The sequence below is a fragment of the Cyclopterus lumpus genome, chromosome 22 (genome assembly GCF_009769545.1).
Source record: "Cyclopterus lumpus isolate fCycLum1 chromosome 22, fCycLum1.pri, whole genome shotgun sequence".
Lineage (NCBI taxonomy): Eukaryota > Metazoa > Chordata > Actinopteri > Perciformes > Cyclopteridae > Cyclopterus > Cyclopterus lumpus.
This window is the reverse complement of record NC_046987.1, coordinates 17,041,706-17,053,592: the sequence shown is the minus strand read 5'-3', so window position 1 is coordinate 17,053,592 and position 11,887 is coordinate 17,041,706. Positions and strand designations below refer to the sequence as shown.

The 11,887-nt window shown below is 42.2% G+C and overlaps 1 protein-coding gene across 1 annotated transcript; it reads right to left on the bottom strand.

The window, feature by feature from the left end:
- Window positions 1–3,449: 3,449 nt before the first annotated feature.
- On the bottom strand, window positions 3,450–10,104 carry hhipl2 (HHIP-like 2). Its single transcript, XM_034525098.1, has 9 exons — window positions 9,874–10,104; window positions 8,287–8,939; window positions 7,628–7,771; window positions 6,632–6,963; window positions 6,360–6,486; window positions 5,368–5,513; window positions 5,203–5,284; window positions 4,530–4,612; window positions 3,450–4,003 (listed from the first exon to the last, which is right to left on the bottom strand). The coding sequence occupies exons 1-9, from the start codon at window positions 10,102–10,104 to the stop codon at window positions 3,660–3,662; spliced, it is 2,142 nt and encodes a 713-aa protein (XP_034380989.1). The 3' UTR covers window positions 3,450–3,659.
- Window positions 10,105–11,887: the final 1,783 nt, after the last annotated feature.

Here is an 11,887-nt window from a genome sequence, read left to right as displayed (position 1 = left end):
AAGAGGTCCTGACCTATTGTCCAAATGTGACAAGTTGGGAATGACAACGGGGTTGGGGTAACATTGGACCCTGGGAGAGCACATAAGGAGATCTGGGAAACACAGACTCTGTGAACACAGGCCCCTTTCATTATTTGACGTCTACATCCTGGGAACAAAGGTGCCTTGCAACATAGGAATGACCCCTTAGCAGTGGCTAATTAGCACTAAACATAATAAGTACAGCTGAGGCTGAAGGGGATGTTGAAATTCGTCATAAATCAAAGTATCGGAGCTGATGCATAAACCAGTCGGGTTCACCAAAGTTATTAGGACCGTGAATCCTGGTAAGAAATGTTGTGCTAATCCAATCTATAGATGTTGAGACATTCCTGGATAAGTGAAAACTTTACCTGCCAAAAAAATAAGTAAAACTCAGGGGGAGACTCCAGCCCACCTGACTACATGTCTTTAGACTGCAGAAGAAAACCACCAAAAAACAGACGGTACACACTTGGAAATAAGTTAATTTCACTGGAATAACTAAAAAATAAATACAACTAAGTAAACATAACTTAAGACTAATAGTTATATTTACTTGACTTTTTTGAGGCAATCTGCACTCCAATTTGTTAAAAAAAAATTAAAAAGGCTCAAAAAGGATGTGTATGATCTCTACGTCAAGCGTTGTTGCATGTCAACATTACTGCGAGGAATTTAACAAAAATGATAAAACACTGAAACCTTTAAACATCCTCTTTAGAGGAGCTAAGTGCCCTTCAAAGGGCCGGCCCCTCCATCTAAACCGCCGCAGGTGAAGACAAACGGCTAATGGAGCCGTCGTGTCTTTAACTGGAGAGGAAACTGTTCTGTTTTTTTTTTTGTCAATCTATGTGTTAAAACATGAAGTCAAAGGTCCCAGAACCCAAGCAGCGCTTTTTAGTTTTTTTTTTAAATTGCAGATGTTTTAGCACAAATGAGTAGTTATGTAGGTCTGTAATTTGTGAAGGTCTTGAGTTAAAAGAACTTCAACATACACTTTAACCATGTAGAGGACACATGGTAGACTTACATTAAATCTGAGTGCAGCCCTGGATGTCTTCCGAACTACAAATCTAGACCCTTCTGTTTCTCATCACCATACTTTATGTTGTTGTGCATTTGCAGATGTGTTTCGGGACATTAAAGTGGTGAGGTGCTCCATGTGGGGTCCTACCAGGGCCCCGGAAGTTTCCAAACTAGCGTTACTTTATTTGTCCAGAGGCGTATAAATAAACAAATAAACTCTTTTTTCATACTACTACTTTGGTTTTAAACAAGAATACCCTTTAACTGTGAAAGGGAGCTGATAATAAAACGAGCAGATGAAGATTGTTTCTTTTATGGAGCTGCTGTTGTCTTCTTTTTCATTTCACGATATGGAAAGGTAAGTTCATGTCATGTCATCGTGTATTAATGTTATGTAACGATATGTCATTTATGCCATGTCATGTTAAGATGTAGTTTATAATGGCATGCAATGGCATACATGGTACAGTTACGATATGATATGTCATTTCAATGTATATTACTGTCATGCCATGCCCTAGCATGGAGTAGTACATGTATGCCGTTTCATGGTAGTATGTTAGAGTAAGTATTCTGTATATTATGATGCATTAAAGTTATGTCATGATATGGTATAATAGTACATTTATGCCATGTCATGGTATGATATAGTATCTTATGGTAAGTGTATGTCATGTCATGTGTATATTATCATATGTTAAAGTTTTGTCATGTTATAATATGGTATAATAGTAAATGTATAAGCCATGTTATGGTAAATGTATGCCATGTCATGGTATGATATCGTATCTTATAGTAAATTTGTGTCATTTTACAATAGATGATATAACTTCAATTGTTTGAAATCTTTAACATAAGTTTTCATGACTTGTCATATTTGTCGAAAAATGCTATTATCATGCTAAATGTTATCTACCTTAAAATATGACATCATATGACAACATTGTGTCATGTTATGGTATACATGGTACTGTATGTTAGTGTCACGTCGTGCTGTTATGAAATGTGTGTTACGTCATGTCATGAACTTTTCTTTCACCAAAGTCAAAACAACCGAACAAAAATGTAATGTTGGCCTCGTTCCAGTAAACATGAAACCCATAATGCATGTCTCAAGATTGGCAGCAGAGAAAACTCGTTTGTGTGACCTCTGGGTGCACAGCTGCACGTCGTCTTTACATTTACAGCAGTCATTATGCAAACACAGTTGCAGTTATGATCAATGGTGTGTAGATTAATTACAGAGAGCTGCAGAGACACACACACACACACACACACACACCACACTTTCTATTGTTTCTTTTTAACACTTGCATGTGTTGTAAAAAAAATGTACAGCAATTTAACTTAACGGCACTGGGCAGAAAGCTTCCAGTTTTCTGCTTATTTTTCCTTCTAACTTATTTGATATGCTTTAAATACAGACAGGGTGGTTATTAAGTTGGCTCAAGGATTTTACTACGGTCAAAAAATAAGAAGTAAAGGAAACAGTGTTGTCACATGCATGATTGAAAGCAACAGTTGTGGTTTGCACTTTAAAGGAGTAGTTTAATTAATTAATTTCAACATTTTGAAAAAAACATATTTACTTTCTGGCTTAGATGAGAAGATTGAGAGTAAACACGAAGCTCCCAAGATCAACCTGTTAGCTTAGGAGGAAACAGCTAGCTTGGTTATGTAATAAACAAACTAGCAATGACGTTTTAATGAGCTTTAAAGGGCCAGTGTGCAGCATTTAGGAGCATCTATTTGCAGAAATGGAATATAATATTCACACCTTGTTTTTGGAAGTGTATAAATGACCTGAAACTAAGAATTGTTATATTTTTGTTAGCTTAGAAAGAGCCCTTCATGGAGCTTCTCTTCACCACCATGTTTCTTCAGTAGCTTCCAAGCTAACCGGCAGCTTCATGAGAGTGGTATCAATCAATAAGCGCATAGCCCAAAATGTCAAACCATTCCTTTAAAACATGATATTCAACGAAGTTGGTATCACAAACAAAAATATACAAAATATAACAAAAATACACATTTTAAAGTGCTTCCTTCGCTTGCTTTCTCTTTCCCTGAAGTTTGTTTTGCATTGTTCGGTTCCTTCTCACATTCAAAGTTTGTCTTAGGCCACATTTACACATAGCCGGGTATTTACAGAAACAAATATTTCTGCCCCTCCGTTTTCAAAAATAACATTGTACACACAAGGTTGTTTTCAAAAAAGTTTCTGTTTATATGAACCCGCATAAATACGCCCCCGGGCGCCATCATAACTATGCCAAACAGGCCAAAAGGGTTTGCATTAACGCACAAATGAGCACTACCTTGACACCATCCATGATCAGTAGCCTAAGTAAACTAACATAGGACATAGGACGCTCACATGACGTGAAGCAGTTTTAGTCGCATACTGTGACGTTTGACAACCTTTGTGTAAATGAAAGGCCAAAACGCATGAAAATATATGCGTTTTCCCATCGTGTAAGCGATAGTTTTGTTCATGAAGGAATGATTTTGTTTGGCAGATTCTTTCAACTCAATGCTGTTTTTTCTGATGTCCGACTGAAGCAGCCACCTTCCTCATGGGGATTGTGCTTTGCTTCAGGCCGTTGTCTCTTTTAAAACAGCTTTGGCAGTTCCGTTACCCGTTGGTTTTTACTTTTCATCACCGCAGTCGTCTTTTTGGATTTCTGTCTCACGGCTTTCTTCTTCGTTCGTGCTTTAGCCAGCTGCTGCTTTTTTTTTAGCACTTTCTTTTTCTTCCACAGTTGCAACTTATTCACCTTCCTCGCTTTCTTATCCAGTGATTTCCATTTCGGCTTCACGGCAGCGCCCGTCGTGGCCTCGCTGGCGGCGGCTGTCGTAGGCGTGACGTTGCTCCTCGTCACCGTTGGTTTGGTGGGGAGTTTGAATTTTCTTGGTGGTGGTCTGGTCGGTTTTTCATTCGTGTCCAGCAAAGTCACTGAAATTGCACAGATGTCAGTAAGTAAGTACCCATTTTTACTCAACTCTGCACATATGTTGCATTTTTATACGCCTCGATTCAAAACGATGCTCCAAAAAAAAAAAAACATTCAACCGGAATGTTTGAAATGCGTTTCTTTTTTTGTCTCTTTCTATTTAAAGTCTGTTTGATGTAAAATAGGAGACTGCTTCTTCTAGTTTTATATAAGACCTAAGTGTGATTATACAATTTCGCCGCAAAAGAAAACATGAGTGTAGGCAATTTGTTAGCTTTCCAGAACGGATGTCTTCTTCCTCTAACCTCCAACATCAATTTAAATGTCTTGATAATATGTTGTGTGCATGTTGTTTATGTTTAGTGCACCTTGATTGAACCAAAAGAAATATTATAGTTCAAGGTACAATTTCAGAGGCTCCACTTTGTCTTCCAATTTCTCTTTCATATGGCTTCTGCACGTCATTAAAACGACTCATTAAACTTTTATGAAGCGATACAAACTCAAAGGTAAACTGACGTGACTTACATTCTCGCGGCACAAAAGGAACCGTTTTCCCCCTGACTTTGACAGGCAGCGGCTTCTGCTTACATTTTCCTGGAGGAGCTCTCCTGCAAAGGTCAACAAATGTCTCTTTATTAGAACAAATTACAAGTTTTTGTGGATTTGAAAAGGCAGAAATTACTGTAGTCAATGCAGAATGTTCATAACTCTCAATATCATGCACAATATAACTTCTGCTTTAGTTTCTATTATTCCAGTTTTGATATCTGTTGTAGTGTAGTTTTTAAATCATATTGCTATTTTAATTTGCACTTGTGTCAGTACTCATTCCGATGCACTTAATACATATTACTCTATTAAATGTTTATATTTTTACTGTATTGTTTTCTCTTATTCTTCTGTTGTAATCTTTGAAATCAATCTCTGGCACAATGATTTATTTGATCTTATCTTAAGAGAGTTTTGTCTCATGTTGAAGAGCATTTTTAACCATTACACCTGCCTGAAAACTCACTAATTTACCAATTGTATCCAGATTTCATGACTTTAATGAAAATCTTGAGACTGGAAAAGTCTTTACTTTAAATTAATAGTATTACAACATTTCCCACTTATCACCATGTTTCATTGATGATTTGTTGTATCTCCATTTGGCAAAATGTTAAATGTTAAATGTAAGCTGTGTCCGATACTTCACCTGGAGGGGTCCATGAATTTGAAAACAGTTCCATGAGGAGACGTGGCACTGGGGTACGCGGTGGCCAAAAAATAAAGTTCCCCTGAAACAAAAAAAAAACGGAAAACGGCTCATGAGTTCTGTTTCATTGGTGCAGAACTAGACGGCTGTGAGATTCACTGTTACCGGATTCATCCTCCGCAAACGAGATGATGAACTGGTGGTGGTGATTGATGAGTCCAGGAAATGAGCAGGTCTTTGTTTCCCCCATACAAACACGTCTCTCCTTCCAGTTTCCTGTTGGTTTATCTTCCTCCAACGCCATGACTCGACTGCGACATGGAACAAGAATCACGAACGGCGTCATAACCAACCAAAAACAATGGTTTATCACATTTAAGGCAGGAATCAATCATTTGTCTCTGAACTTTAACATTGTGAAGATGATGTAAACGCCAATAAAAAAGCCTGTTGACCGTGTTGTATGTATTGTATGATATACTAACTAGAACTCTCCACAAAACAAAAGAACAAAACCAAAGAACCACGGGAGAGGTTGCTTTCTTTACCTCACAAAACATGGTTTGAACCCCACTTCAAAGAATCCAAACTAACCCTTTTAGTTATTTTTAAACTTAGCACAGCTACGATGGACTCGACGAGTACCAGTATTCACATTATTCATAACCTTTTTGATTAGCTTCCTGCGGTAACCTACGTCACTGCTGAGTGGATGTTTCTGTTTCTGAAAAAACAGGAAAAGATGCTCCAGCCTTTCAGGAGGGTTCAGTGCAGCATATCATTCTGTAAAACTTTTTTATTTTTTAAATTACGAGCGCGTGGCTTTAGCTTTTATTTGTACTAGCTGTTTCCCTCTGTTTCCAGTCTTTATGCTAAGCTAAGAAGCTAGCAGGTGGCTTCAACTTCCTATTTGGCTTACAAACATGAGGGATATCAATCTATCAGTGGATCGACACAGATGGTCGAACAAAAGTAAAATTGTAAGTCAGTTAAACTTAATTAAAGTATTTTGAATTCCATCAGAAATGCATGTTTTTTTTCCAATAAATAAAAAAATGTGCAACAGCTGAGCAAACATGCTGTTCCTTCCCCCTTGAACAGTTTTCTTCCCACAACAGTTGGAGTACTCTATTTGGCTGAGATCAACACAATCTTACCCACTCATGAAGTCTCCAAAGATGTACAGTCCGTTCAGATTGGGTGACTCACATCCTCTGTACACATATCCCCCTGTCACAGACTTCCCAACATGATGGCTGTATGCAAATATGGGGAGGATGTCATCTGTGGTGGGAGAGAAAAAAACTGAGGCATCAAAATTAGATTGAAAGCGTGTCACTTTATGGCGGAAATAACATGGTGGTGAAAGTATGAAGTAAGCATTACAGATAGCTCTTGATTTTTATTCCATGAATAGGAAAATACTCACTCATGGAGGAGTTGTAGCACAGTTTAATATCATAGCACTCAAAGCCCTCTTTGGCTCTCCATCCGTAGTTTCCTCCCTTCACAATGATGTTGATTTCCTCGTAGCGGTTTTGACCCACGTCTCCACAGAATATCCGGCCCCTGCCGTAGCGGCTGACCGAGTCTCCGCGGTCCACAGAGCAGCGCCACATGTTCCTGACCCCGTATGCGTACAACTCTGGACGGGCCTCCGGGTCACGCAGGAATGGGTTATCAGGGGGGATCCTGTACTGCTGCCCACTGGAGTCACTTCCATCAACATCAATGCGGAGCACTTTTCCCAACAGAGTACTCCTGGGTAGGAAAGAAAATAGGATTCAGCAACAGGTGTGACTTTCTAGTGGAGTTATTCCCAACCTTGTAACCACAATCTATCTATCTATCTATCTATCTACATATATTGTCGGGGAAAAAGATAATTGCTAACTATTGCACATGAAAATTATCTCATACACCACACACATAAAACAAGGAAAACGCCTGAATTGAAGAGCACCTGCATGAAAGTCACCATACAGAAAATAAAAGCTTATTAATAGCCAAAACAAAAAAAGGGGAGGAACATCTGTGTGGCACACCGACATTTAGTTTTCATAATGTAGCTACAAATCTTTGGAGGAATCTTTTTTTTCTTCTTCTTATTTTGTAATGAGAATTTGTATTGAGGATTTTTGAAAGCGGCGGCTCAAAACAAACAAAAGAAGACAATTGTGAACCTTTATTTGGGGGGGTTGGGGATCCACATCATGATCAACAAAGGACACTTCTGTCACGCTGGATTAAAAAAAAAAAAAAAACGATTTGATGAAAAGTTTAGCGACGTCGTTTTTGTTAAAAGTGCATTTGGAACCTGATGGGGGTCGATGATGAAGGAGTACATGAGTTCATCCGCTGTTACTTCAGACAGAAAAAGGTTAGGAACTGTCTCTGTAACGAGGAGAAACCTGAAGCAGCTTACTTGTTCTGCGCGTTGCCGTACTTCCCAAATGGATCGCCAGCTTTTCCACCGTCTCCCGTGAAGATGTACAAACATCCATCGAGACCGAACAGCAGCTGGCCTCCGTTGTGGTTTGCGGCTGGCTCCACGATCTCGAGGATGGTTCTGAACGTACAAAGGAGGCAAGTTGAGAACAATCTCATCTGCTAAAGGTGATGCATATCTGCAGGTTTTCATGATTCTTAAGTCTGCCTTCAGGTCATGATTCATCCAGGAGTTACCTCTTCACTATGGATATTTTGGTGTAGCACAAACTTATTTAGTTTATAATAAATGACCACATTTGGGGTACGATAGCACTTTGGTATTTGGGAGCATTAGAATAACGTCAGCGACTTTAAATTCCTAATATCTTATACGGTTTTCCGTACTTTTGATATGTGCTTTCTTTTAATTGTTGCACATTAAATTGAGTGTATACCGTTTCTCGCATGGCCCCAAGAAAAGCTTGAGCAGACCCTGAAGTGATTTACAGTATTTATCTCAGAACATGTCTGTGCAAGGTTGAGTGCACGTCCCAGAGGAAGTATGACAGTGTAGTCAAAGGGTAATTACAGTAAAGATACATACTTATGCATCGTCAGCAACACTTCGATGCAATAAAAACATAAAAAGCTTACCTCTCTGAGTACGGATCGGCCATGTTCATATCGTGGGCAGACACCTTCATCTCACTGACTCTGACGTTCTCCCGCTCACTGTTGACCTGGATCGAGTAGTAGATGAAGAAGCGCCCGTTGTCCCGGTACTCGGGGTGGAAGGCCATGCCCAGGAAGCCCCTCTCGTCCCCCAGCCAGGGCGTCGTCATCACCTCCCCGCTCATGTCCAGGAAGGGCTGCTCCAGCCGGCTGCCGTCACGCAGGTAAACCCACACAAAGCCCACCTGCTCGGCGATGAACATGCGATGTGTGCCGTCGCTGCTGTGGAGCATCAACACGGGGTTCCTGAGGTTGTTGGCCACCTCTGTAAGGCACACCTGGAGACACCCTCTGGGGTCCTCCGCCACCCTTCCCAGGTTGCTGTTGAGGTTGGGGCTCTTCAAGACGTTGGGGTAGCAGTAGTCCCGGTCGGACAAGTCGACCAGGCTGCAGAACGTGGACGCGTCTCGCTCGGACGTGTCCTGCAGCAGCTGGTTCCCGGTTAAATATTTAACCGCATGGCGACATTTGCCGTGGAACTCGGAGCAGTAGGCGAAGCAGAGGCCAGGCAGCTCTCTGACAGGCGTGTAGGGGTCCTCGGCATCATAGAGGTGGGCGGCATACGGAGAGCACTCCTGGATGGTGCAAACAGGAGACACTTCAGTGTACTGACGGGTTTACACTGGTAAAAAAAATAAAAGCAAAGTTTTATAGGGGCCCCTTTCTGTCCCACCTGTCTTATAGTATCCCCATTAGCACGAGCACAAGTGTTGGCTGTTCTTTCTGGGGTCCACGCACACACACACACACGCACACACACACACACACACGCAGGCCGACTTAGACCACATAGACACAAGAAATCCAACTCATCTTGTTGAATCAACATCAGGTCCTGAATGGAAACTAAGTTGTGATTCTTTAACAAACTATCACAATTATATATCAGAATTCCTCTTTTCATTCCAAGAAAACTTAAAGAAAATAACTCCAAACGATTTATGGTATTTATAAACAATTCTCAGTCACACTTTCGGGACATGACGTTAGAACTAAGCTGAAGTGTCCCTTAGGTCAAAGACATATTCCAGCACATCACTGTTTTAGGAATATGGAAATATTTAAGTAATATTGACTTATTATCAAGGGGTAATGGGTCAGGCCTTCCACACATTGACAGTAGTTGCTGGAAGTTTTGGTAAATAGGATTTTTTACTTATTCCACTTTTTAAGTACAAACACTCTGGGTTGGAGTCCTTGTTTTGGGAATGGAAATCACGGGTTGCCCCCCTCGTTAAAATATAATCTCCTCTAAATTGTTTCTGTCCAACTGTTGATTACAATTTGGATTAAGAATGAAGAACATGAGTATCAATAAAACTATTGCAAATGAAATCAAACTAAAAGTTGCATGATGTCTAAACTTTGATATCTTTACAATTGTAGATCCATAACGTTAGATGGTTTTGATTAGGTTGATAGACTGAGCAATGTTTTATTCTGTGAGGTAACTTATTACACTGTTCATCGGGGACATCCTCAAAAGCATAAGAGCATATACATATTTACCTGGCACATGATTTCCTTCAACATGTCCTCACAGAGCTCGTGACCCGACGCATCCAGCTGGTCAACAATGTCCCAGTACCTCTCCGCTATCGTGTTGTCCGTGTTCTGGTCGCAGCAGCCAAACAGCTCGTACTGGGTGCAGAACTCCAGGTGCCACGGCGGTTTGAAAGGTGGCTCGAAGTCCAGACACTGAGGATGAGCGGACAGTGGCCGGACCACGACGAGCAACATCCCGGACATGATTAGGATGAACTCGGGAAAGCTCGCCGGCTTTTTGGATGACCTCGGACGCGCCGCCGTGCGTAAAAACGGGCAACGGGCTCCGCTTGGATGGAGCGCAGAATCTCGCAGACTTGTCATTTTTGACGTCTGCTGCCGAAGGAGTTCAACTGTTTGCTCTCCTTTATGCGAAAGACAAAGTCTACGTATGCGCGCGTGCGCGGCAATGCATGTGTTACGCGTGCGCAACGCGCCTCCGATGCAGCCGGCTGCTGCGCCTCATTTGCTCTCTGCGCGTCTCGCCACCTGCGCCATTCAGGTAAAAACGCGCCTCGTCTCCCATGATTTGAAACAATTAAAACTGAACAATTAAGTTCATTACAATCGTTATTTTACTCTTCGCAACGCACTCGCGAAGCAGTTGGCGGAGGAATGCGTACAATGGACTCGAAAGGGCACACTTTTACTCGCACAGAGAGAGAGAGAGAGAGAGAGAGAAACAACAGGGCACAGTGCCGAAGCAAACATCAACATACCACACAACACAAACTGTAATTTTGTCTATCGTTCATGAAAAGGCGCCTGCAGGCAGCAACATCGCGGCACCAGCTGTGCTTCATCCTACAGATCTGTGCTGCCCTGGCACGTCAACTGTCATTTGCATAGTCAAAGGTGTCTGTCATCATGTTCTGCTGGTGCCAATGGAAACATCAAGACAAACACGAATCTCTGTTTTTCTATCCCTGTTCTTTTTTTTCTTTCCCCTGGCAGAAGAGATGTTGTATCTCAACTGGCTTCAAGGTTGGAGGGAGAGAACACCAGGCGAGAAGACAGCTGGAGAGACTCCACCAAGGCAAAGCTGCAGGACTTGATGGCATCAGACCCCGGGTCCTGAAGACCTGCGCTATCCAGCTGTCGGACGTCCTGCAGCACCTCTACAACCTGAGCCTGAGGCAGGAGGAAGTCCCGGGGCTGTGGAAGATGTTGTGCCTGGTCCCTGTACCGAAGAAGATAACTCTATCTGGCCTCAATGACTACCGACCAGTTGCCCGCACATCCCATGTGATGAAGGTGCTGGAAAAGCTGGTCTTGGCCGACCTTAGACCGCAATTTGCTTACCAGCTTTGTGTGGGAGTGGACAACTCCATCATCTACCTCCTGCAACAAGCCCAGTCACACCTAGATGGAACCAGTGGCTCTGTGAGAATCACTTTCTTTGACTTCTCCAGTGCATTCAACAGTACAACTCGGGGTCATGCCATCTGCAGAAGTTCTCTGATGACTTTGCAGTGGTCGGGTGTATTAAGGATGGACAGGAATGGGAGTACAGGGCAGTAGTGGATGACTTTGTGGAGTGGGCCGGTAGAAATCACCTTCTTCTGAACGTGGCCAAGACCAGAGAGATGGTGATGGACTTCAGGAGGAAGACGACGGCTCCACAACCGCTGAGAGTTCTGGAAGAGGAGGATGTGGATATGGTGGAGGAGTACAGGTTCCTGGGTGTCTACTTCGACAACAGACTGAACTGGAAGGCCAACATCAACGCTGTGTACAAGAAGGGGAGGAGTCAACTCTTTTTGTTGAGGAAACTTCGATGTGTGCAGCAAGATGTTGGAGATGTTCAACCGGTCTGTTGTGGGCAGTGCTCTGTTCTTCTCGTAGTCTACTGGGGGAACAGCGTTGGAGCCGGAGACACCAACAGACTCACGAAACTGGTGAGGAAGGCCGGCTCCATCATTGGCTGCAAACAGGACTATCCGGAACAGGTGATGGAGAGGAGGACACTGAAGAAATG